We start from the raw sequence: 25,257 nt of genomic DNA on the forward strand, positions 1-25,257 counted from the left end.
TAGTTAGTTGTATTGGTCAAACCGATGATTGGGTGTCAAAATTATGACGGATATGAAACTTTAGTTATATCACTAGTTAGCTATACTAGTCAAACTGAAGTTTGACTATTAAGATTGCAAACCAAATAAAGTTATTTTGATATTAAACTTGTTCATAATTTATTTAATAATTTATTTTTGAAATTAAATCTGGCTAGCTTTTATAGGGGAGCCCCTTTGTTAACTTGCGACAATTTTTATGTCGTAAGAAACAAATTACGACGATATTTAGCTTGTGACGAAATTTGTATTTATGACGAAATGTATATTTGTGACAAAATTTATATTTGTGACGAAAATTGTATTTGTGACGAAAATCTGAACTTAAGACTTGAGTAAAAACGTCGAATATTTTTCGTCGCAATTGGGTCAATTTCGACGAATTCTAGTATAAAAATTCCGTCGCAAATGGGCATATTTCTTGTAGTGCCCTACTACTAGTTCATATATTCCAGCAAGGTATTTTGCCTTGTGCATTATTCTTCAGTGGGAATATTTCAAATAGTAAACTATGCAGGGGCAGGACATTACTTTGAAATAGTTCTTTTAATCTTTTCCCATTAGTTTGCTCGTCATAAATATCCAAATACACGTTGAAACATTAGTCTGTAGCTTGGTCTGATGTACTTGTTTACCACTATTTGTTTAAGCCAATGTCAGGCTACTGCCCCTCCAAATGTTGCAAATTAGATGAAACCACATCACCACTGTGTCCAACGTGGCAAGTGACACATCATATTGCCACGTCAGCAGTGCTCCTACTTTGACACATCAGCAAGGGGTCCCACATTTGCCACATCAGCAGTGGCCCCACGTTTGCCACGTCAGGAGTGGTCCCACAATATGTAATGCAACACTGATTTTAGTCATTTGCAACACCATTTTTATTCATAAGTAACATCATTTTTAGTCTTATACAACACCATATAGAGTCAAATGCAACACTTGAAAAATTAAAAAAATTGACATAGTTATTTTGCTTTTACATTATTCCTGCCAAACAAGGCATCCAACAATCAATACAACAAGCATCAAGTGAAATTTAAAACTTACTAAATTATGAAAGTACCAAATTCTAACTTCAAAAGAACAAATGAGCAATTTTTTTTCTTTTCTTTTCTAAATAATGTCACCTACTCATTTCAACTCTAGCCTTTCAACTCATTTTGATGTTGTAAAGATGATAGTGTTTGTTTCCAGCCAGGTAGAGAACTGCCAGTCGACGTGATCCAGAGACAAAAATGCCTGTATTTGAGATGGCTTTAAACATCATTGGGAAAGGCATCCATGTAGATTTATGCTTCATTGTTGAGTTCGAACCAATATCTTTAGCAATTCCTGAAAGCAACCATTTTAGTAGACAATAATCAGATAGTCGAGTGAATACTGTCAAACAAAACAAAAATTTATAAGAAAAACCATGCTCCAGCTTAGGGCATTATAGGAAAATCTATACTGAGATAACAATGCACCTTATTCTTTTACAAACTAAATAAATAGTATGCATGGACATACATTTAATTGTAGGATCGATACAAGCAACCAAAAAAATAAAATACTGACATATTAGTCTTCTATCCAAAAAAATTGCTTTGCACATAATTTCAGCACATAATCTAAGACACTCATGCCCCTCTTTCACAGTCATTATTGAGATTATCGATACTCTTTCCAGAGACATGAAGCCTTTCTCTGGCTTTTGAATTCGGATCCTTCCTAAGTCATCCTTAACAGCCCAAAAGAGATTAAGAGATATATAAGAAAAACTGAAACATTTCATTAAATAAAGGATGAGATAAGACCACAAGAAACACAACAAACTATTATCATGTCACAGCTGGTTAGAAGCTATCAAAATTAACTCTCTTAAATATTCACATATCATTTTTTTACATGTTTTTATCATAGACAATAGAATAAATATATGCTTCAACTTTGGGATTCCATATTTTACTATTATAAAAGTTGACTTGAAATTTGGCTTTTAGTTCTAAAAACTAAAAAGTAAAGCTGAGAAGATTTTTGAAAAGAAGACGAACATAAGTAATTTTAAAGATTTCGGAGAGGAACAGAGGATAACAAAGAACTAGATAAAAGTGGTAAGAGTATTCAAAGAGAATATAGCAAGATACATATATTACATTTCCAACCAACTCTTAGCCAATATTTATATAAACCAACTTTGTGAATTATTTTTGAACATCCCTGTACAAGCTAGCTCTTTAGCACATTGCCACCATGATACACATTGCCCAACTACTTTAATTAGAAATATCTCCTGAAAACTAAAACTCATCTCTACAATAGCCCCTGCTAAACTACTTCGGAAAGGAGCTTGAGAATGTTAACTTATAAAGCAGAAGTTCTTGGTATATAGAGTATAGACCATACACAAAGTGATGAAGCAGAAGATATTTGTGACAGTGTAGACTATGGAAAGAAGAGGAATCCAATGAAATAAAGTCTAAAAGTTCCAATTTCTCAAAGAGGAACTCAAATTTAGTCATCAGGTTCCGGAGTTCGATATTAGATGAAGACGCATATGTATATGTATAAAAAGTCAGAAAAACATAATTGAATTGAACTTGAAAATATTACATTAAACAAAATGATTAATTCCGTAATTAAAGATTCATAATCCACTAAACAAAGTTCAGCATGTAATCTTACTCCAGCAGATTGCAGGAACAGCAAAATATCTACTGGCGGTTCAGTGGGCGGCTGTGGGCAGCAGAGACCCTAGATCCCCACTCGAGTAGCTCTTTGCTTGTATCATCCTTGTGACAAATCACTTTAATGAAGCACAGACAGTCTTTTTTTTCTCCCATTACTATCTCTATTGCTTCAACAAGATCTTCCTCACAGCGGACCTGAACAATTCAAGAAATGCCAGTGTCAACAATACTTTTTTTAAAAAAATAAGCTTCACTGCTCTAACTTGTAAGTAAATGATACATTATGTATTAGATTTTCTCGACTGAACTTAGTCGTCCAGCATTTGCCTTCACCATTGTGAATCCCATCAACCAGTGCAGTGTAGTTCCAGTTCCTGATCACATTGTATGGTTCATCATGGATCTCAACTTCAATGGTATAACCACCGTTATCAGAAAAATGATTTGAGTCTGACCACATCGCAACATTGTCGACACATCTTGAGCAGTAACCTGCAAGGGATATTGAATTTGTTAATGTGAAATAAAGAAGGAATGATTCTGGTAAAAATGGTGGGATTTCCAACAGTTAACACCATATATGGTCCATTATTGGAAAAACACAGATAACTTGTGATGAGTTACCTGAAAGCTTCCATCACCAATACAAGCAATTATTCGCTTATCCTTAGCAGCCTGTGTATACCCTAGAGTTGCTCCAACTGACCACCCAATGGATCCATACTGCATTTGGAACTCATACCTGTATTATTGCACTTACATTAATACGTGAACACATTATATACCTTAGGAAATTATATTGAAAGGGATGCTCACCCGCATCCTTTTGGCAATTTCATCTTCTGGAAACTGAACAAAGAATCCCCTATCTCAGTAATTATATTGAAAGTCATGCGGAATTTGTTTAATTTGCTTATTGCAGACTATCTCCTTACCAGGAGCCCATTTTTCACAACAACCGTCATTAATGAGTCATTCATGCTTGTTTCATCATTTGCACATGATGTGTTTCCACCTGAGGTTGATACAACAGTGTCCCTAAGTTGAGAGGGATATAGATCTTCTTGGTATGAATTGCTCTTAACTACCGCATCTTCCAGCATCAGATGTTCACTAGAACTTTGGGTTGTAATTCCAGGACACCGAATTCTTCACAAAAATTACACCAAAAACACGAAATGCACTATCCAGAAACTCCATACACCCTCTACTATGTTGCAATAAACTGAAAATTTTGTAGATAATGCAACGTTTTTCGTGCAACGCAAGATAAACACCGTTGCATATGCGCACTTATGGCGTAGTGTCTAAACCCACGAAGACATCGGTTTTGAACAAAATAGACATTAGTGAACTGATGTCTATTGAACTTTTCCTAGTAGTGAATTTAACCGGTATTTAGTTCCAAATTGATGTTATAATTTTTTTAAAAAAAATATTTATGAATGATTCAACCATAAAGATGTTACCATCTATAAATTTTAGTGATATGACAAAATTTCACCAAGAGCGTATGGTGAAATTTAGAATTAAGTTCACTTAGACTTTATTTGTTAAAGTAATCAAGTTCAAATGATTAAAAATTCTTGAAATTTTGGGTTTAACATTTTTTTGTAACCATTTTAACATATGTACAGTTGGATCATTTTTATATATTCCGAATAAGTGGACCTTTCACTACACCATAGATTGCTTTAAGTAACCCCATAACTGTGTTGCTATATATAGGACCAAAAAAATATTGCTAAAGACCCGAAAAGGGCTAGGGCAACAACAAAGCTATGTTGACTCGTAGCTAGTTAGTATAGATATCTATAACAACATAAAAACTACTCTATTGCAACATACCAATCTCTTTTACAATAGATCTCAATAATAATATATTTTAGACTATATAGTAACAAACTTAGTGGGTTACAAAAGATCTTAGAATTTCTTTCAGAATTGTGGGGCTCATAGGGGGCCCACATGCGGGGCCTATTTGTGGGTCCCATACGTGGGACCTATATGTGGGGCCCACATATGGACCTAGTTATTTACCTATGGAAACACACCTGTAGCAACATATTTTATCTTACAAAAGGTTAATTATTTATAACAGATTTAGTACCTATTGTAACATAGTTTCAGCCTAAAAAATAATTGAAATACACATCTTGAATATTGCATTTCCCAAAATAAATACCAAGCAATTCCAAGGAATATTCATTCATACAACCAGTCATAGACATCAAATTCACTAGTACAAAATCAAATTTTTATGTCGCCTAATTTACGATGCACATAGAAGAATCCAACGTATATAAGACTTCATACATCGGGTTTTTTAAAAAGGCGACATATACGTCTTCTCTAAATTGGTCGACGTATAAAAACTCATTTTACGTCAGGTCTGGTTCACCATCGTATAAGATCATTACAAATACTCAGCATATACATCAATTTTTTACCACTCGATATATATGTGATTGTATATAAGTTGGTTATCTCTAATCCGACGTAAAATAAAATTTTTAATTATTAAAATAATAGTCTAATCAAAACTTAATAGTGGTCGGGCCAATTTTAGTCTATTCTTCCCAAAATCAAACTCTGTCCATTATAACATCGCTCGATGGAAACATTGGTCCTGGAAACCATCACACCTCATTCATCTATCCGAGCAATTTCCTAACTTAAATATCTGGTATGAAGTATGTCAATACTAACGATTCAATATGTATACATAAATAGCCATGTAACAGATTTTTTCTTGTTATTTCCCATCACTTCTACCTAATTGGATTTGTTAACTTCTTCGATCCTAGACCGTTACATTCGTTGTTGGTAATCTCCCTCCCCCTTTCTCTCCCACTCCCTTTCTCCCTTCTTTCTCTTTCCTGCTCCATGTTCTCCTTCTTTACCTTCCCATTCCCGTCCCTTATTTTCCCGAATCTAATTATGTTAAAAAAAAATATATTTGGGTGTTGATTAAAATTTGATATGTAATCTTTATTAATTTGACACACCATTTTTATATTTTATTATGAAACATAATCTGAGTAGAATTACTAATTATATGGTTTATTCTCTGGTCAATAGTGTGTCTACTGCTGCAAATTCGTTTGCAAAGAATGTCAATGGTGTAAATATAAGGTACACATTCGATTTATGGGATTCTTTCTTTCGAGCATCTTTAACCAGTATAATAAACCAGTGGATCGATTAATATACTTCTCTGCTCTTTTTTGCATCTAGATATTTAGTTAACAATTTTTTTGAATTTAGCCATCTTTTTTGAAAGCTTTAAATTACAAAAAAAAAAATATGGGTTCCAATATATATTGCACATATATGGGTTCGACATGTTGGGGTTTTTAATTTATATGCTATAATTTGCTCATCTTTTGCATATACAATAACTTCAAATAAAAGTCCATTTTAAAACTAAAGTGAAAGTTCTCCTCAAACAACATGTGTGGTATTTATTGTCAATATATTTATAATAATTGAATGATATGAATCTAAGAAAACCAAAACACAGCTTGCCGGAAAAACACATTTTCTTATTTCTGCAAATTGAGGCAATATAAAAGAAATACAAGGAAACTAAGAAACTGAAAATGCTAAAAAACAGGACAAGATCACCTGCCTACAACCTACACTAACTCAACTGCCTTGACTCAATCAAAACTCCTAAAATAACGGACCTGAAAACAAACACTACACAAAATAATATATAACCACAGTTTAAGATGTCCACTACTCATATGCTCCAGAACAATATCTCCTCTCTCAATACATTCCCTTATGAAGTGATACCTAATATGTATGTGTTTTCTCCTGCCATGAATACATAATTCTTTGCCAAATCTATAGATGATTTATTATCGATAAACAATACAACTGGTCCAATGTAGTATGATGTTATCTGACTTAAAATATTAGGAATCCATATAGCCTGGCAAGCTGTTGTAGTTGCGACCATAAACTCCACCTCACAAGACGATAAATCAACAAACCTTTGTTTCTGGGACATCGAGATGGTGAACTTCCAATTGGTTCTTAGCAGCCAAAGCTAATAGAAAATGAACCATTTCAGGCCTTGTCACAGGAGCAAAGACTTGGTCAAAATCAACTACACGCTGTTGAACATAACCTTTGGGTACTAATCTGGCTTTATGCTTCACAATTTTTCCCTCAGCATCCTGTTTTAACTTGAATATCCATTTCAGGCCTATAACATTCTTCCCAGGTGGCAGTTCAGACAATTTCCAGTTCTCATTTTCTTCACTTGACTGCTTCTCTTTCTTCATGGCTAATTTCCAATTTATGTCCTTAGCTGCCTGTACAAAATTCATAGGTTCCTCGATTCCCATAAGGTATAACTCCTCGTCCAGTTGCTGCTCCTCAGTTTCATTATAAATTTCAATTAAATTTATGATTCTGTTTAGTTCTCAACTATCATCGTATTTTGTTTCATAAGGTATTTTCTTTTATTAAAATTGGTGTTGTTGACATAATTTATGTATACATATTGTATTTAGAGGGTATTCTAGAATATATTAAAATGTGACATAAAAGTGTTGGTGGGTTAATTTGAGATTTGTTAGTGAGTAGTAAATAGTGGAAAATCATATTAGTTTTAGGATAAATTAATTGTATTATTCGAAAGTAGAGTAAAATTTAATTGCAAACTGAATTGAAGATTTGGTATCGAAAATGATAGATATTATTTAATAAATCTATTTTATATGCACAAATATAAATTGATAATTAGAATTAATTTTAAATTAGTTAATATGGAAAATGATTAGTATATGCTAAAGGAACATTATTAAATTTTATTAAAATATGAAGTGAAATGTTTGTTGAATTTATGTAATAATTTTTCAAAGTGTAATTATTGATCTAGTAGTCAATATTTATGAATTATTAAACTATTAAATAAAAATAGTATTATAATTTGTGGTTTAATTATTTTATACTTAAATATTTTGTGTGGATTATTATTTTTAGAATTTCTCCACGCGAGAAGTATTTAAGTAGGAAGAGGTGAGATTTCTTGAGTAGTGAGCTAATAAACTGAAATATTGCAAGTTTTATCTCCTCCCTTTCCTAATTTTGATGTTGGTAATTGTTGTGCCTCTTTTAAATTAAAATTTACAAGTTTATTATTTGAGCTTTATTCGCGATTATATATAACACGAAACATGTTCCCTCGTTCGAGACACCCGATTAAAATGCCTTATTTATATTGACCAAATAAATTTATTTTCTTACGTGACTATCCCTATTGTTCAGGACAATTTTTTTATTTCCTATTGATGGACATAAATTTCTATGTTCGTCAAATTTATTTCAAAGTCTTCAATCGATTTATTTTCTGGATAAATTTTTTAATTTCTATCAAGTTTTAAAATAATAATTTATCAATTCGTTAACCCTTCCAAAACTCATGATTCATAAATCGATTACTTATTATACCTTTATTTTTTCACATATATATATAATGGTCAACGTGGGGTTTGACCTCCGATTATATATATATATATATGATTAAAGTTGTATGGAGTCCACCATTTAATTGGAGTCCTCTCAGTTCATCTATATTTTGCAAATAAAATATTTTTTAAAATATGTTATCTTGCAAAACATGTTTCATAAATATCATAATTTCAATAAAATTATACAAATCTCATACATTTACAAGTACAATATATTTGTTGTGCAACATGACCATTTATGTTCTACAAACTAAACAAATTTTGTAAAATAATATTTTTTGTAATATTATACTTGTAAAATGTATACAATGTGCAAAATTTTCAAACAATCACTACTAGAAATAGTGCCTACAACATCACCCCTTTAACATCGGTTAGAAATGTCACCGATGTTAAAAGCAGTTTTAACATCAATTACTTTAAAACCGATGTTAAATGTGTTGTAAGACATCAGTATCGAAACCAACCGATGTTTATAATCATTTTTTTTAACCAAAACAGTTTCCCCCTCACTATCTTTCCCCCGTAAATACACCAAAAAATTCCCCGTTAACCAAATTTTTTATTTTCAGTTTCCCCCCATTAACCAAAACAGTTTCCCCCTCTCTATCTCTCAGCTCTCTCTCTCAGCTCTCTCATTCTCTCATCTCTCCCTCATTCTCTCTTCTCTCCTCTCTTCTCTCTTCTCTCTTACTGTCTTGTCTCTCTTCTCTCTCATTTCTCACTGTCTCTCTTCTCACTCACTCTCTTTAACCTAAAACCCCTAAAATTTATATGAATTAATAAACTCGATTAATTCATAAATCGAGGTTGATTGGTGCTGAAGAGCCTTGAAGAAAGTCTGGACCACTCGATTAGTGTGTGAAAAGTATGTTTTTTCAAATTTAATTTCAAATTTTATGTTTTAATTTTAATCAAGTTTGTTTTTTCTATTTTATGTTTTTTCGAGTTTGATTTTAAGTCTCTGGAGCTGGGTTTGGTTAATCTTGACGTGGGTTTGCTCGATTAGGTAAGATTTCACATGCATTTGTATATTTTTTTACTTTAATAGATGCTTGTGTTCCTCTTTGTTCTTGTTTAATTTTAATAGATGCATGTGTATGGATCCTATTTAGTTTATGTTGAGTATGTTCTTGTTCTTGTTATGTTTAGTTTATGTTGTTTATGTTGTGTTCCTCACTGTATGTTCTTGTTCTTATTTATGTTCTTGTTTAGTTTAGGTATGGAATTGTATATGTGTAAACATGTGTAGTTGTAATAATTAATTTATATGTTTAATTATGTGTGTTACAAGCATTCATATTACAAGCTTGACGAGGACGATATGCATTATATTTTACTGTTATATATCTGATTTGGCATACATCATTTGAAAAATTTTGTGTGACAGGAGTGCTTACTGGGTCTTCTGGAGTCGAAGACAGTGATTTATGTAACTCATCAAGTTGAGTTTCTACCTGTTGCAGACCTCATCCTGGTGAGCTAGACTTCTTCTTTGTCTCCTTCATCATTATATGTGATGATATATTTTGACATAATTGCATCTTATTAGGTTATGAAAGATGGCTAGATTACACAATCCGAAAAATATGGCAAATTACTTGATACAGGGAATGACTTTATTGAACTTGTGGGAACGAAAAGACAGCTTGTTAATGAAGAAGAAAGGGAGAAAGGGAGAGTCGGTTTCTTAGTCTACTGGAAATATGTGAGAACAGCATATCGGGGTGCACTCATACCCGTTATTCTGTTATCACAAGTTTTTTTTTCAAGTACTTCAGATTGGAAGCAATTACTGGATGGCCTGGGAAACTCCTGTGTTAAGGAGTGTGGCTGCTGCAGTTAAAGTTTCTACTTTAATAATATTTTATGTCGCCTTGGAAATCGAAAGTTCTTTTTGCATACTTGGAAGATCCCTATCTCTTGCAACCGTTGGATACTAGACAGCAACACTACTCTTCTATAAAATGCATGCTTGCATTTTTCGTGCTCCAATGTCTTTCTTTGATTCTACTCCAAGTGGATGCATCATAAATAGAGTAAGTGCATTGAACGGACGGTACATTTAATACAAAAACAAGATGTCTTGTGTAAACTTCAGTGTTGGTATAGAAAATATTCAGAAGCATACAAGTTTCGAGCATAATTGTATTTTCCATAGTAATTTGTCCTTTATCCTGAGCTGCTTGTCATATTTTTATACTGCAACAATATTATCTACCTTCAGCACGTGAGCTGGCTTGTTTAATTGGAGTGCGTCAAGCTCCAATTACACAAAAGTTTTCCGAAACAATCTCAAGATCAACCACGATTAGGAGTTTTGATCAACAAAGCAGATTTCAGGAAACAAATATGAAACTAATCGATGAAAGCTCCCGACCAAAGTTTCACAGTTTTAGTGTAAGGGAGTGGTTGACCTTTCACTTGGATATATTGTCTTCTCTAACATTTTTATTCTTGTTAGTTTTCCTGGTCTCTGTTCCTCATGGAACACTAGATCCAAGTATGTGCTTTGATTCTTGGTACTTCTCCATAGCACAAAATTCTTATTTTGCATCTGATTTTGCTCCTCCACATTCTCAATTTTTTTGACAACACTGGTGACATATCGGTTTGCAGGCATAGCAGGCTTAGCAGTTACTTATGGCCTCAACCTAAACCAGTTTCAAACTTGGGTAATATGGAGCCTCGGTAATCTCGACAATAAAATTATATCAGTTGAAAGGATATTCCAATACACTTCCATCCCAAGTGAGCCTCCTCTTATCTTAGAATCAAATAGGCCAATTGATCACTGACCATTGTATGGTAAAGTTGATGTCTACAACCCACTACGCCATAGATGGCCTATAACAACAACAAGAAAATGTTACAACAGACCCAAAAAAATGTTACCACCGCCAACAAAAGCCTTAAGGTAAAATAAAAATTAAGTTACTTTTTTTCGAGTTACCTTTTGCCCCTAAGGTAACATTCTTTTGCCCTGTTGCAACCTTCAATTTTGTGTTATGTTAAAATAGGCTTCAAAGGTAACATCAAAGTATGTCTATAGTATCACACTATACGTGTTACTGTGGGCCTCACATGTGGGTCACCAAATCATTATAACATTTTTTCCCTGCTGTAACAGTTTTATAATAATTTGTATTATATTATACTAATTTTTTGGTAATATTGAATTAACTAATGTAACATATTTCTCAAAAAAAAAATTGACATGATTTGTTTGTAAATTGAACATGCCATAAACCTGTTTTTCATACAAGTCAACAAAATAAACAATTCAAACCACCAAACTTTAAATCAGTTTTCACAAACCCCCACAAAATACTACTTCAGTTTTCACACAATTCACCAACAACTCCACGTACTTCAAAAAATTGTTACTTAGTCTATAGTCTAGGACGATAAGTAAACATCTGATATCAATAAAACTTGATACTAGTATGCAAAAGAAGATATGTAAAATGATACACATCTGAAATCTAAAGGTAACTAGTGTGAGTTATTCGCAGTCGACAAAGCACAGCTTCCCACCTTCCCTGTATGCATTTAAGTTTTGGCTCCAGTCTACACTTGCTGTATTCAAAGGTCTCCTGTAGTTTATATAGTTTTCCCTTTGAAGTAGCAATGCTTCCAACTGCCATTACTGAATGAAGGGCAAGTTTGGTGTTCTGCGTGCGCGTCTGAAAATATTAGGGATACATGAAATTAGACATGAAATTAGTTAGCTCATTTACAATTTCATTTTATCTTGTTGTGCCCGGATAGAGTTAGTCTAGGGATGCTAACCTATGATCGAATTGAAAGAAAAGCACGACAGGGGGCTAAGCTAAGCAGCAACCTCTACAAAACCTATCACAAAATAAGTAGCACCTATATTATCATAATTTTTTTCTTGAGTAAACAGTTTAAATACCTCTGTTTTTTTATGTGATGGGAGAGCCGAGCTACGTGATGGTTCCACGAGATAAATATTATCTTGTTTTGTTATTGTAATAAAGATATCTTCGGTATTTTTTAGCTAGTCAATGAGTGTAGTAAACTGAGTTTTTTCCATGAGATAGCGAAACAGGGCTTTCCTGGCTTATGTGTATACTTGTTGATGTTCTATTGTCATTCTAATTTGCTTATACTTGTTGATTAATTTGTTTTCTTGTTAATATAAGATGGATAGGTCATGGTTATGAGCTGATAGAAGAACGGAAGAGTTTCAAAGAGGCGTTGAAGATTTATTATTGTTTGCATATGGAATGGAGTATACCGAAGAAAAGATTAGCTATCCATGCACAAGGTGCTCACATAGTAAATCATGGAAAGCTCAAACGGTTAAAAATCATCTTTTTGAATATGGTATTGATCAAACTTATACATGTTGGATATGGAACATGGAGTCAAATTTAGTAGAAAGTCATGTACCGACTGAAACAGACAATACTTCAGAATATGTTAATCAATTTTCCACAGGAATGGATATACCTGAGGACGATGAAGATGATATTTCTTCTGATTCTTCAGATTTTATCAACCATGTTAAAGGTGAACATCACCCATTTTATCCCGGATGTGAGAGTTACACTAAGTTAAAAGCTTTAGTTAAGTTGTACAATTTTAAAGCGAAGCTTGGTATGTCTGATTCATGCTTCCCTGATGTTCTACTACTAATCGGGTCTATACTCCCGGAAGGCAACAATATTCCTTCTTCCTTCACTGAAGTGAAAAAAACCTTATGTTCATTAGGAATGGTGTATGAAAAGATGCACTCATGTCCGAATGATTGTTTATTATATCGTGGTGAGAGAGATGAGGATGATACTACATGTCGCATATGTAAGGCCTCTAGATGGAAATTGAATCGGAAAGGAGATAAACTGGAAGGGGTCCCTGCTAAGGTTTTATGGTATTTTCCGTTAATACCGAGATTAAGAAATTTATTCAGTACACCGCACATTGCAAAAGAAATGACTTGGCATGATACTGGGCGACAAAAGGATGGTAAAATGAGGCATCCAGCTAACTCAAAAACATGGAAGGATGTCGACAAAAACTGGCCCAAATTTGCTTCAGAGACCAGGAACCTTCAATTACCTTTATCTGCTGATGGTTTCAATCCCTTTCATGGAAACCGTACTGATCACTCAAGTTGGCTTGTTTTGCTATCAATTTAAAATATTCCTCCCTGGCTTTGTATGAAGAGAAGATATATTATGCTCTATTTATTGATATCAGGACCGAGGCAGGAAATGATATCGACGTGTACCTTCAACCACTTATAGAAGATTTATAGGAGTTGTGGCGAGGGAAACAAGTGTACGACGCATATAAGGAAGAATCTTTCATACTTAGGGGCATTTTATTATGGACAATAAGTGATTATCCATCCTTAGGGAACTTTTCGAGAAACGCCATTAAAGGTTAAATTTCTTGTACTGTATGCATTGATCAAACAAAAGCTACCAGGCTAGTTAATTACCGCAAGAAGGTGATAATGAGGCATCAGAGGTGGTTGCCCCATCATCATCCGCATAGAAAGCAAAAATCAGCTTTTGATAACATAATAAAGAAGGAGGGTGCTCCTATTCTCTTAACTGGAGAACAAGTTTTTCAAAGAGTACAACATCTGAGGGGTCATGTCTTTGGTAAGACACAATGCCCACTTCGATGGAAGAAAGGTGAACCTCGACCCATATGGAAGAAGGTTTCTTTATTCTTCCAACTGGAGTATTGGAAGTTTTTTCCAGTCAGGTATGTCCTCGATATGATGCACATCAAGAAAAATAAATGTGAAGCTTTGCTTGGAACTTTTCTAAATATTCCGGGAAAGACAAAAGATCGGGAGTCTGTCCGTCTTGACATGGCTGAAATGGAAATAAGAACAGAGTTGAGGCCAAAAATCCCGGAAAGAAAGAGAAGGTGCCATTGGCGTCATGGAACTTATTACATTCTGAAAAAAAATTGTTTGCTTATCCTTTCATAAAATGAAGTTACCCGATGGATTTTGTTCAAATATCAAGAATCTGGTAAATATGGAAAATCTGCGACTTGGTGGAATGAAATCGCATGATTGTCATACAATATTGCATCATTTGCTTCCAATTTCAATTCGATAAGTATTGCAAAAAGAAGTCAGGTGCACAATTATTAAGTTTTGTCTCTTCTTCAAGGCAATTTGCAGTAAAATCATTGATATAGATAAACTAGAAAAAATCCAATCTCAGTTGGTGGAAACATTATGCCAGCTTGAAAAACACTTCCCTCCCTCGTTCTTTGATGTGATGATCCATCTCTCAATTCATCTTGTGAGAGAAGTTAAACTTTGCGGGCCAATATTCCTACGTTGGATGTATCCTTTCGAAAGATACATGATTGCGGTTAAGGGATATGTACGGAATCCAGCTCATCCTCAAGGATGTATTGCCGAGGCATATGTTGTCGAAGAGGCCGTCGAGTGTTTGGAAAATTTTGAAGAAGCTACCATACGATTGACGCGAAATCCTAGGCAAGAGCAGAATGCTGGCAGGCCCTTATCTGGTGCCACTATGATAAAGCCAATCAATCACGACTTGCACCTAGCATATTTGTGTTTTTTGCAAAATAGTAATGACATAAGGCCATATTTTGATTAAGCAGTTATTGAAATATGTGTGTGTGTTATTTCCTTATTTTGTGCATTTTGATTAATATATAAAATTCGTGGATTTTACTCGCAGGGAGCATATGGCATCTTTGATGACGAGATTCAAACACCATGAAAATGACGAAGTCTGGCTAAAAAAATAAGCAAAATGATACATTCCCCACATGGTTCAGGAAAAAGGTATGATTTTTATTTGGTTTTAACATTATATATAGGCCTAATTAATATGCTCACAATAATTAGTCATACTCAAAGATGTTAATTTAATAAATCTAGAACTTCACACTATTAGTTTCTACATATTTCAAATTCAGTAATTATAATTTTCCTCAGATGCATATTACATTTTTGATACATTAAAAAGAGAATGATAATCACACAAGAGAAGAATGCAGTAAAATACCTCTCTCAACTTCTATTTTCTAGTTTTACCCTAATAAAAGACTTGTTATTTTACATGTTTTCTCTGTACTTTCATTTCTGTTTCCTCTGTGTTATTTTTACATTTTTCAAATTTTCCTTTATACCACTAAATAATAGTATTGCCACTAAAATGCTCTGCTTGTGCAACTAAAAGTTCCGACAGAAAATAAGGGGAAATATAAAAACCAATAGATCTATAATCAAAAAATAAATAAAAAGATGCCTCAGTGCTTTTATATTTTTATAGTAGCATGAAGAAAATGTAGTTTGTTTAAAAAAGGTGAAAATAGGAATATCTATGTCTATCATGATAATTAAATATTAAATACTATAAATATAAAAATAATTCAATATATCTTTTCTCACTAAAACGTAATGAACCTCTCTTTTATTATTTCACTTATAAAATTGTATAATAATTTAATTTTCCTGCTCTGGCTAAAATTAATAAATTTGTATACATTAATAGCTTGGTTTTCACAATATATGTGCAAGGCCTGGTCACCCACACTATTGTGGAAATTAATAACCTTTTAAGTTAAATTTATACTTTATCAAAAGAATTTATATAATTACATTTTGAAACACCATATAAAATTGAAACCATAATATTTCACTCCCTAGTAATATGAAATAATTAGTTTTAAACAAATTTTTTTTGGACACAATGAATGAGAATTGTTAGATGAACACAATACTATAACTGATGAGATAAGGTGGATGGCAGAAGGCCCCGAACAAGATTGTGCCTACATTTACGGGATATAAAATCAACGGTGATACTTATAGCACGAAGGAGCGTGATGATAAATGGCAAGTTCAATGCAGTGGTGTTTGTGTGGTTGCAGATACAATGCTTGTGCATGGTAAGGATAAGAATATTGAACATACTTCGCACACCTAGTACAGAGTTATAACAAGTATCTAGGAGTTAGACTAGAACAACTTTCGGTATTTCGTTGTAATTGGGTAGATATGAACAAAGGGGTTAAGGTAGATAACTTGGGATTTACACTCGTTAATTTAAATTAATTAGGCTTTATAAATGATCCTTTTGTGCTAGGTAAACATGTTAAGCAAGTATGTTACATTGAGGATCCTCTTGAAAAAAATTGGTCTGTTATGTTGGAATTACCGAAAAAGAACTTCTATGACCAATATGATGACGAAATTGATGGATCGGTAGAAATAGAACTTGAGAATGAGTTACATGTGCCAACTTCCCGAATGATGATGAACATGACGACGAAAAAGCTATTTATAAGAGGGATGAAGAAGAATGGATCCAACTTTCATGATGGTAATAAATTACATTTGTTTTAAATTTGTAGAAGAGTACACATGTTTGCCTTTTATTATTATTTATTCACAATAATTTCTTCGTAATTTCTTAAATGATTCTATTTGTTGAATATTTTTCAGTTAATATGTGTCATTTAAGATTACTGTTTTAATATGCATAAATTTATGAGTTTTATAAATTTTAATATATCTTAATTGTTTGGACTCTTCCTTGTATTTGGTTTCAAGTAATTATACTACGTATACATTAATAGTGTCATGAACAGTGTTCCTTTAATATTTGTTAATGTTTAAATTTTTATTTTTATTTCAGTCAATGATCCAATTTTTGAGCCTCATTTGAAACTACTTAAGGGCAAGAAAATTTAAGCCATTTAATGATGATGGAACCTGCAGGGTTTACTGATGATGTTGATCAAGTTGAGATGATGTTGATCAAGCCGAGGTAGAAGAAATTTTAACAGTTTGGCCAATTTGGGTGGACACCATTGTTTGATCGCTTTCTTGTTTTCCTAGTTGGTGCCTTGTATTATACTGTAATACGCTTCTCTGCCAACATAATTTTATGTTTTGTGTAGGCATTAGGATTAGTTTGTTTATTTCTGGATTCATGAATTAACTTGTAAATTTGTGTAAGTATTTAGTTTGTTTGATGAATGCAATATGTCCATTATTTACTCTCTTCAAATAAATGCAACAACATTTTGCAGTTGTTGTATAATTTAAAGAGAGTAAAACTGGTCATGTATGCTCTTATCGCCAAACATAAAATTTAAATGTTGTAACCATGATGAATATAAGGTAATTGTGATTTTGGTGGATTGTAAACTCACTACTAGAAAAACGTCAATAGACATCAGCTAAAAACCGATGTCTATCATTAAAAAAATCTGATGTCTTCGTGGGTGATGTTAAAGACCCCCATTTAACATCGGTTTTAAACTAATGTGAAAGGGGACATATAACATCGATTTTTAATATGAAACCGATAAGTATATCCTGATGTTAAATTTATAATGCACATCTATCATTTATATATTACTATAATATGATATTTTAATCAATTTAAACATATGCTCGATAAACAATATTTTTGCCTCTAACCAATATAATTTAGTTAAAACTGATGTTACTAATATTTTTGACATTGGTTTTTATAATAAAATGATGTTACTAATAATTTTAACATCAGTTTTATTAAATAACTGATTTTTATAGTAGATGAAACTGATGTGTATCAATATAATTAACATCACTATTTTGTATACAAATGTTGTCTAATGTACTCTTTATCATCGGTTTTTTAATCTAAAGCCTTTGTCTATTATGGTATTTAACAACAGTTTTTCTATATGAACTGATGTATATATACTAATAAAACTGATGTTATTATGTTATTTAACATCATTTTTCAATGAAATAAACATTGTACATTTTAAAAATATAGATGTCAAAAAAATTGTCAAAAGAAGAAACTATTAAAATCAAACTCCAATTATCATTATCAAATCAAGCCGATCAAATCCTATAACGTGGAAAAACTAAAAACTTATAATTCTCGTACCTATGCACATAATACCATTCATACATCTATGTAATAAATGAAAACTTATTACACACATATCATTTGCCAACTAAATTAGTCAAAGGAAATGCTGGCCTCAAGCTGTACAGAGCGTTGAACTGCAAAAGCCAAGCCTTCGGCTGGTCTATACTTGGTCTATAAGGGACTGGACCACCAAATTTTGTGTATAAGCCAAGTCTTCGGATCGGAAAAGGAACAATACTGGACATGTGATCACTGTTCTGCAAAAAAATCCAAACCAACAGATATCAAGAGGTGACTCAAACTTTGAAACATTCTTTTGATTTTTCATAATTATTGTTGTTCTTGGCTTTAAGTGTGTAAGTTTCTGGTAATTCTTAAAGAAGTATCACAATCAATCCCCATTCGTATGAAATTAATCATAAGTAAGATATAAGTTTATACTTTCGAGCAGATCATGTGATGGCCACAGGGTTTCCATTTACCCAAAATGGATCTAAGTTGTCCCTAAATTTGTTTTAAAGAATCATCATCAGGGTAACTTATATTACCAAAAACATAGATTTATGCTCAATTATACATGATTCTTCAGAAAGTATGATAACAAGTAACACATAGTCATGTACCTTAAAGATCCTTCAAAAAGAAATGGAGGTTGTGGAACAAGAGTGAAATAGGAATGAAGGTCTCTTAACGAAATATTAGAAATATTTACTCCATCGACCAAAATATGACCTCCGTAGAATTGATTAAGGCGAAATAACACATTTAAAATGCTTGACTTTCCAACACCTATTCTGCCAACAATTCCATTCTGATCAATAACAAACAAATGAGATGTTATCTTTGAGAGAACTGATAATAGGAAGCCCAAAGAAGGATTAGGTTAATTGTGTGTTTAGGAATTCATGGTAAAGAGTATTTTTACTGGGAACAGAGACAAGAAAAGAAGAATAATATAGATACATTCATGAACAAAGACAAGAAAAGAAGAATAATATAGATTTTGTTTACAACTTGCTATCCAGACACTATGAAGTATGAAACTTGCTCAACCTACAACATATATTTTGATTCTGATGTAGTTTAGAAATTGAGAATTTGGGGATTATAAACATTATCAAAGTTTTGTGTTTATCAGTGTTATGTAGTAGAGAGCTGCAAAAGATTTTGTTGCACACTACCAAACTGGCATAAATAATTTATGTGTGTGTGCAACAGAGAAGAAGGTCAAAACATGACTAGAAGTAACTTGAGAATTAGGCTCTTTAGATCCTCCACTCATGGAGGTTAAATGGGAAGTAATGCTTCTCTGAAGTTCATCTGGAGAAGGTCCCATGCCAGCAAGACCGACTTGAATTAGTCCAGTTTGTGCCAGATGCATTGGAGAATAAGGCATAGACATTGTAGGATGAAATCCAAGTGTAGAAGAAGGACCAGCTCGTGATTGAAGGATCTGCGTCAAATTGCACATATTTTAAGAATAAGGTGTAGTTGACATAAATTAATGCATCAATCATCACCCAAATGACTTAGGGTGTGTCACGTGTGCTAGTGTTGTTGCTCTTACATCTTTTGCTAGAAGCCCTTCAATGTTAAAATCCAGCCGAGGATTAATTGTTGCAAGCTTCATGGAGAGAAACTGATGCAAATCAAGAACATAAAAAAGCATATATTAGTTTCTATTTTTTTAATCAAAGATTACCTGATGTAAAACAATAACCCTCACTATAACATATACGATTATTAGTGTAGATGCATGCAAACTTTTACTACACCATAGATGGCCTATAGCAACAGCAAGAAAATGTTACAACAGGTCCAAAAAAATGTTACCACAGCAAAAAAAAGCCCTAAGGTAACATAAAAATTAAGTTGCTTTTTTTCGAGTTACCTTTGACACCCAAGATAACATTCCTTTTACCATGCTGCAACCTTGAATTTTGTGTTACAATAGGTTTCAAAGTTAACATTAATGTATGTCTATAGTATCACACTATACATGTTACCTTTGCACCTAAAATTTGCAAAAAAAAATGGGCCCCACTTGTAAGGCCACTGTGGGTCCCACATGTGGGTCACCAAATCATTATAACAATTTTTTCCTTACTGTAACAGCTTTTCAATGATTTGTATTATATTATACTAATATGTTTGTAATATTGAAGTACCTAATCTAACATATTTCTAAAAAAAATTGACATGATTTGTTTGTAAATTGAACATGCCATAAACCTCTTTTTCATACAAGTCAACAAAATAAATAATTCAAATCACCAAACTTCAAATCGGTACAAACCCCCGCCAGATACTATTTCAGTTTTCACACAATCACCATCAACTCCATAAAATCCAAAAAACAGGTACATAGTCTAGAATCTAGGACGATATCAACTAAAATTTGACGATCAATTTAATAATAATTTAGCAAGGCACGAGCTATTCTGATCTGTTCTTGCTCATCATTATTTTCTGATTTAGAGGATAAAGTAGCATCCTGTTTACCCACTACACGAAACAAATCAGTGAATATAAATCCTAAGTAAAAGAGTGCACTGGAATCAATTAAAAACTAGATATATGAGACTGAAAGAAAAATCCAGGATACAACTGAAGCAATCAACTGCCATTTGCACAATAAACACGTGGTACTGACAAACCAAAAATTTAAAATAATATGCATATTCGGAATTATGTAGAAAGTGAGTGACATGTATCAATGTTTGCATGATCATAACCTGAACCTTTGACACTTGACCACCAAACAAATTATCTTCAAGTGAAAGTGTAAGGTTACGAGTTTCCTTGTACGAATCAGTGGGCATCTTGATGTAAAATAGACCTACAATAAATGTTATGAGATGATTACAAGTCTTAAAGGGGTGAAGAAACAGAGAAAACAATTTCCTACCATCAAAGCATTGCATAATTTGTATCCTTAGAGTTACTAGCATCAGGACAAAGTTGTGGATCCAATAACTTGTTCATTCGCAGTGTACAGGGGATGTGCCAAGTTGGAAGGCTTCAAAGTGAAGGCAAAAATTAATACTGACCAAAACAATGGAAGACCTAGCACAAAACAAATTAAAGTCTGATTTAATAGCTTTCAGCACCCAGCCTACACTGACTAGTCCATATTCAAGTCATCTGTAAAATAGGTATTAGAAAATTAAGGCAAGAAGGGTAAAAATAGAGTAAGCCGGATTACTGTTAGCATCCAAGTGGAGTTTTTAACTTCGCGAGAATTGGATTGCATGTATCGATGGTTCAATGTACATCCTGAGTGCATGTCCACTTTGTGGTCATCTCATAGATGTGAAACAGGAAAGGGAATAGTGCCAATTACAACGCACTCTGATCCAGCATATGGGCAACTGTATGGTTTGAAACTGCATCCTTTTTCGTGTTTAAGTGGTAGAAGAAATTAGAGCAACTTGCCTCTTCCATGCATATGGATCTTAATCATACATGCACTCGTATACTCACTGAGCAGTCCAATTCTCAGTCCACAACATAGGCTTGTTGGGACCAATACACAAAGGCAGCATTCCGCAAAGCCCAGCTTTAGAAATCCAATAAACAGGTAATAGATAAAACAAAATGCACAACACCGCAATTAAAGAAAAAGAAACTTTTCACATTAAAAAATAAACATGAAATCCCCATTGCAATTAAATAAAGATTAGTCTAAATAACCAGTTAGCATTATCCACTTATATATCAATACAAAACAATCCAAATTCAACAAAAACAATCTTTCGATATAAAAATCAAAACTTTAGAAGTTAAAATACTGATAAAATTACTGAATAACTTGACAATCGTATAAACACTCAGACACTTTAGGCTAAAAAGATATAAAAAAAATAAAATATTGCCCCGAGTCTGATACTTCTTACACATGCCCGTGTTTAAACACTACTCTAACAAAGAACATTTCATATTTTGCTACTTCACATCACTGTACTTAAAGCTTTCTTCAGAACTTAAGATAATAGCAAGCACCACAAAGTCATATGTAAGTAATTATAGATTAGCTTTGTGAAAGTAATTTAAAGCACATTGTTAATTTGCAACACAAGACAATCAGAAAGTACATTAGCTCTGTAGAAAAACACCATTTGCCACATTATTACTGCAGCAGAAATGCATAATCTAGAAATCTGTAACAGACACATGTTTACCAGACAATATTTCCTGCTGCATCTCCTTTAGTAAAGAAATTTCTCTAATAACAGTGCTTGGCACTCCTTGATCTTCCTGCTCTAGTCGAATCTTCTTTCACCAATCTTCTCAACTTTTTCATACTGCAATGTTTAAAAATTCTGGTAAATATAGGAAGAGAATATTAACAAGTAGAATAAGATGGATTCTATTTAAACTTTGCAAATGATAGACTGACAAGTTCTGAGTACCTTCACTTGGCTAGCCGATTATGCTTCCTCGGCCTCTAAGAAAGTTCTTAAAATCACAAGATCTGCAAAGGCTTTTCCCAGGTCTGCAGCAATCTGATAGGTCTAAAGAAGAGAGGAAAAGAGCAATACAGATCTATTGAGAGTAAAATAAATGCATTCTTACCAAATTGAATGCTTGTTTTGTGCTCACTCCCTATACTTGGTACTGAGAAACTTCTGCAGAAAAGCGATTCAATAGATCCCTCTCTCTCAGGCATAGAATATCCACCTGGGAATGATCAATTGTGAGCAACAAATGTTACTTAAAATTCAAAACTTCAATTTGAAACTTAAAATTCTAAAAAAGAACTAATATATCAATATGCATAAAAACAGTGTAGCATACACACAAAATCAGAGAGAGGAGGAGAGGTAGTATATACATATACACACAAAATGAGAGAGACAGAGAGAGAGAAGAACCGCAAAAGGATATGACCCAAAATTTTAGTAAATAAAAAATCCCCAATTCCAATTTAAAACTTTAATTTTGTTTGAAATTCGAATATGTGAGATTTTATCGATATAAACCCCTAGCTCGAATAATCAATCTGTGAGGTAATCAATCTGTGAGGATGATTATATTCGATTCAATTGAAAGCTTATTGAGGGAGAGACCGTGTGAGAGGAGAGAGTGACCCAGAGAGAGGGAGATTCTGGAAGCCGAGAGAGGGAAATTTTGACTTTGTCTGCGAAATTGCCGCTTCTCCAAATATTTAAACCAAGCCCAACATTTCTAATTTCACTTTATTTTTATTTCTTTTATAAATTTTTAAATTTAAATATTGTTCAAATTTTTTGTTAATAAAAAATGTGAGTTATTATATAGTACAGTTTATAAAATTAAACAAAATAATATAATTTATTAACCTTAGCTAATATTAATATTATTAATTAATTATATTACCAAAATAAATTAATTTTGAAGTCATATAATTATATAAAATTTATTGTTTGTAAAATATTATTTTTTTATCCATTAACACCCTATTGTAACATGTTATAAAGGCGATGTCTATTCTACTTTTTCTACTAGTGACTTGTCAATTTGTGATGGTATTTGGTTGTATTATCCGATTTAATTTTGCTTGTCCATTTGAGGAAGTATTTTTTGATTGCTAGTCTATTGGTCGGATGATTTATGATTTGTAAATTTCATGGTTGGATGGTTTTGGATTGGTTTTATGGGGCATTGATATGTAAAGGTAATTTTTTTTATTGCCATTACTCAACAGACAACGGTTACTCTCACAATCTGTAAAACAGTCTTTGAAATAAGGTGTTCAGACAACGGTTCCATAGACTCATTGTTTGAACCACATTTACCAAACAGTACTAATAACCATTGTCTATATGAGCTTTCCATTTAATACCATTTAACAATGGTATGCAAAAATCATTGTTTGATGACTAACCAGACAACTATTATAATAAACACTTGTTTGAATTACACAACATAAAGGCCAAAACTGTTGTCTCAGACTACAAAAACTTAGTTTATTAACAACGGTTTTAAAGTGTTGTGGTTAAAGACATTTTACAATAGTGCATTTTAAAACCGTTGTCTGACTTGGTAATTAAACATCAAAAAGACAACACTTTCAAAAAACAACTATAACTGTTGTTATAGAACCCATCAGACAATAGTTTTTCATGTCAAAGAAATCCACCATTGTCTGTCAATTTCGGACAACGGTTTTTTTTTCACCGTTGTTTAAGAGGTGTTGTCTGATAGCAAAATCCTTGTAGTGTCATTAACCTTATCTTGATACCTAAAAGTCATCTATCCCTTAAAAGTCATTCATGATTGCTTGATAACCCTATTTTTACTCCTAAAACATGATACCCTGTTATACTTTGAACTTATGCTCACCTTCTTTATATTTCAATACCTATGTCTTATCTGTCTATCCTACCAGAATTTCCCATCTTATGAAGTAATAGCTCCTATGAGAATGGATTCGAGAGCTACAACATATGGTGAGTACACGAGATATTAAAAAGGGTGATAAGAAACCTAAAGAGAAGATTCATATATTCCGGAGAATAACTGCTACCAGGTTATATGGAGCTACTAGTAAGTATTCCACCTATGGTTATCTTGTGGAGTGGGATAAATGGATTTCAAAGTAGTTTGAGAAGATTGGAAATCAAAAGTTTTCTTGGAAATAGATGATGATGTTATGACCAAGCATGATACTTATAGAAGTAATGTGATGTGATATTAGTCGACCTTGTTTTATAAAATAGATTTGATGATTACTAGATAGACTTGTTATACTCAGTAATCGTAAGAGATAATGATAAGAGTGTTACTAGTATCGAACACTGGAAGTGAAGTTATGAATAAGATAATATGCAACGGTAACTGGAATTTTTGTCGACCAATAAAGACAAAATGAACCCAATAAAGGGTAGAAGGTATATGGAAATGAATGAGCTCTTATCTGAATGTTTCCCTAATTTGATACTTGGTAGTGGATGAGAAGGACAACAACCAACTCATATAGTAATGACGACCAGGCGTGTGATTTCCAAAATTTTAAATAGTTTTCAAAAGAGATTTTCTTAACAAAAATTTTCTTAAAGTCCTTTAAATAAAACAAGTTTTGAAAACTTGATTGTCAAACTACTAATTGAGTTTCTTGTTTGCTATAAGATTCAGATTATCAAGAAGAATACTTGTTCTATAAGT

General features: G+C 32.8%; 1 protein-coding gene, 1 long non-coding RNA gene and 2 pseudogenes across 3 annotated transcripts; 1 reads left to right on the forward strand and 3 right to left on the reverse strand.

Annotated features, from left to right (window-relative positions):
* Positions 1 to 2,738: 2,738 nt before the first annotated feature.
* LOC141674375 (pyruvate decarboxylase 2-like) lies at positions 2,739 to 3,607 on the reverse strand (annotated as a pseudogene).
* A 5,720-nt stretch (positions 3,608 to 9,327) lies between these two features.
* On the forward strand, positions 9,328 to 10,998 carry LOC141674376 (ABC transporter C family member 3-like; annotated as a pseudogene).
* An 8,219-nt stretch (positions 10,999 to 19,217) lies between these two features.
* LOC141670820 (uncharacterized) lies at positions 19,218 to 21,212 on the reverse strand. Of its 2 annotated transcripts, XM_074476837.1 has the most exons (4): positions 21,020 to 21,212; positions 20,847 to 20,950; positions 19,679 to 19,750; positions 19,218 to 19,564 (listed from the first exon to the last, which is right to left on the reverse strand). In XM_074476837.1, the coding sequence occupies exons 1-4, from the start codon at positions 21,060 to 21,062 to the stop codon at positions 19,289 to 19,291; spliced, it is 495 nt and encodes a 164-aa protein (XP_074332938.1). In that variant the 5' UTR covers positions 21,063 to 21,212; the 3' UTR covers positions 19,218 to 19,288. The 2 variants fall into 2 exon arrangements, with proteins under 2 accessions (XP_074332938.1, XP_074332937.1); XM_074476836.1 differs by having other exon boundaries at positions 20,847 to 21,212.
* Positions 21,213 to 22,244: 1,032 nt separating this feature from the next.
* Positions 22,245 to 22,856, reverse strand: LOC141671214 (uncharacterized). The gene is made up of 3 exons (XR_012555010.1): positions 22,687 to 22,856; positions 22,524 to 22,606; positions 22,245 to 22,415 (listed from the first exon to the last, which is right to left on the reverse strand). It is a non-coding gene; the product is annotated as an uncharacterized LOC141671214 (long non-coding RNA).
* Between the last annotated feature and the right edge of the window lie 2,401 nt (positions 22,857 to 25,257).

The sequence above is a fragment of the Apium graveolens genome, chromosome 7 (assembly GCF_009905375.1).
Source record: "Apium graveolens cultivar Ventura chromosome 7, ASM990537v1, whole genome shotgun sequence".
Classification (NCBI taxonomy): Eukaryota; Viridiplantae; Streptophyta; class Magnoliopsida; order Apiales; family Apiaceae; genus Apium; species Apium graveolens.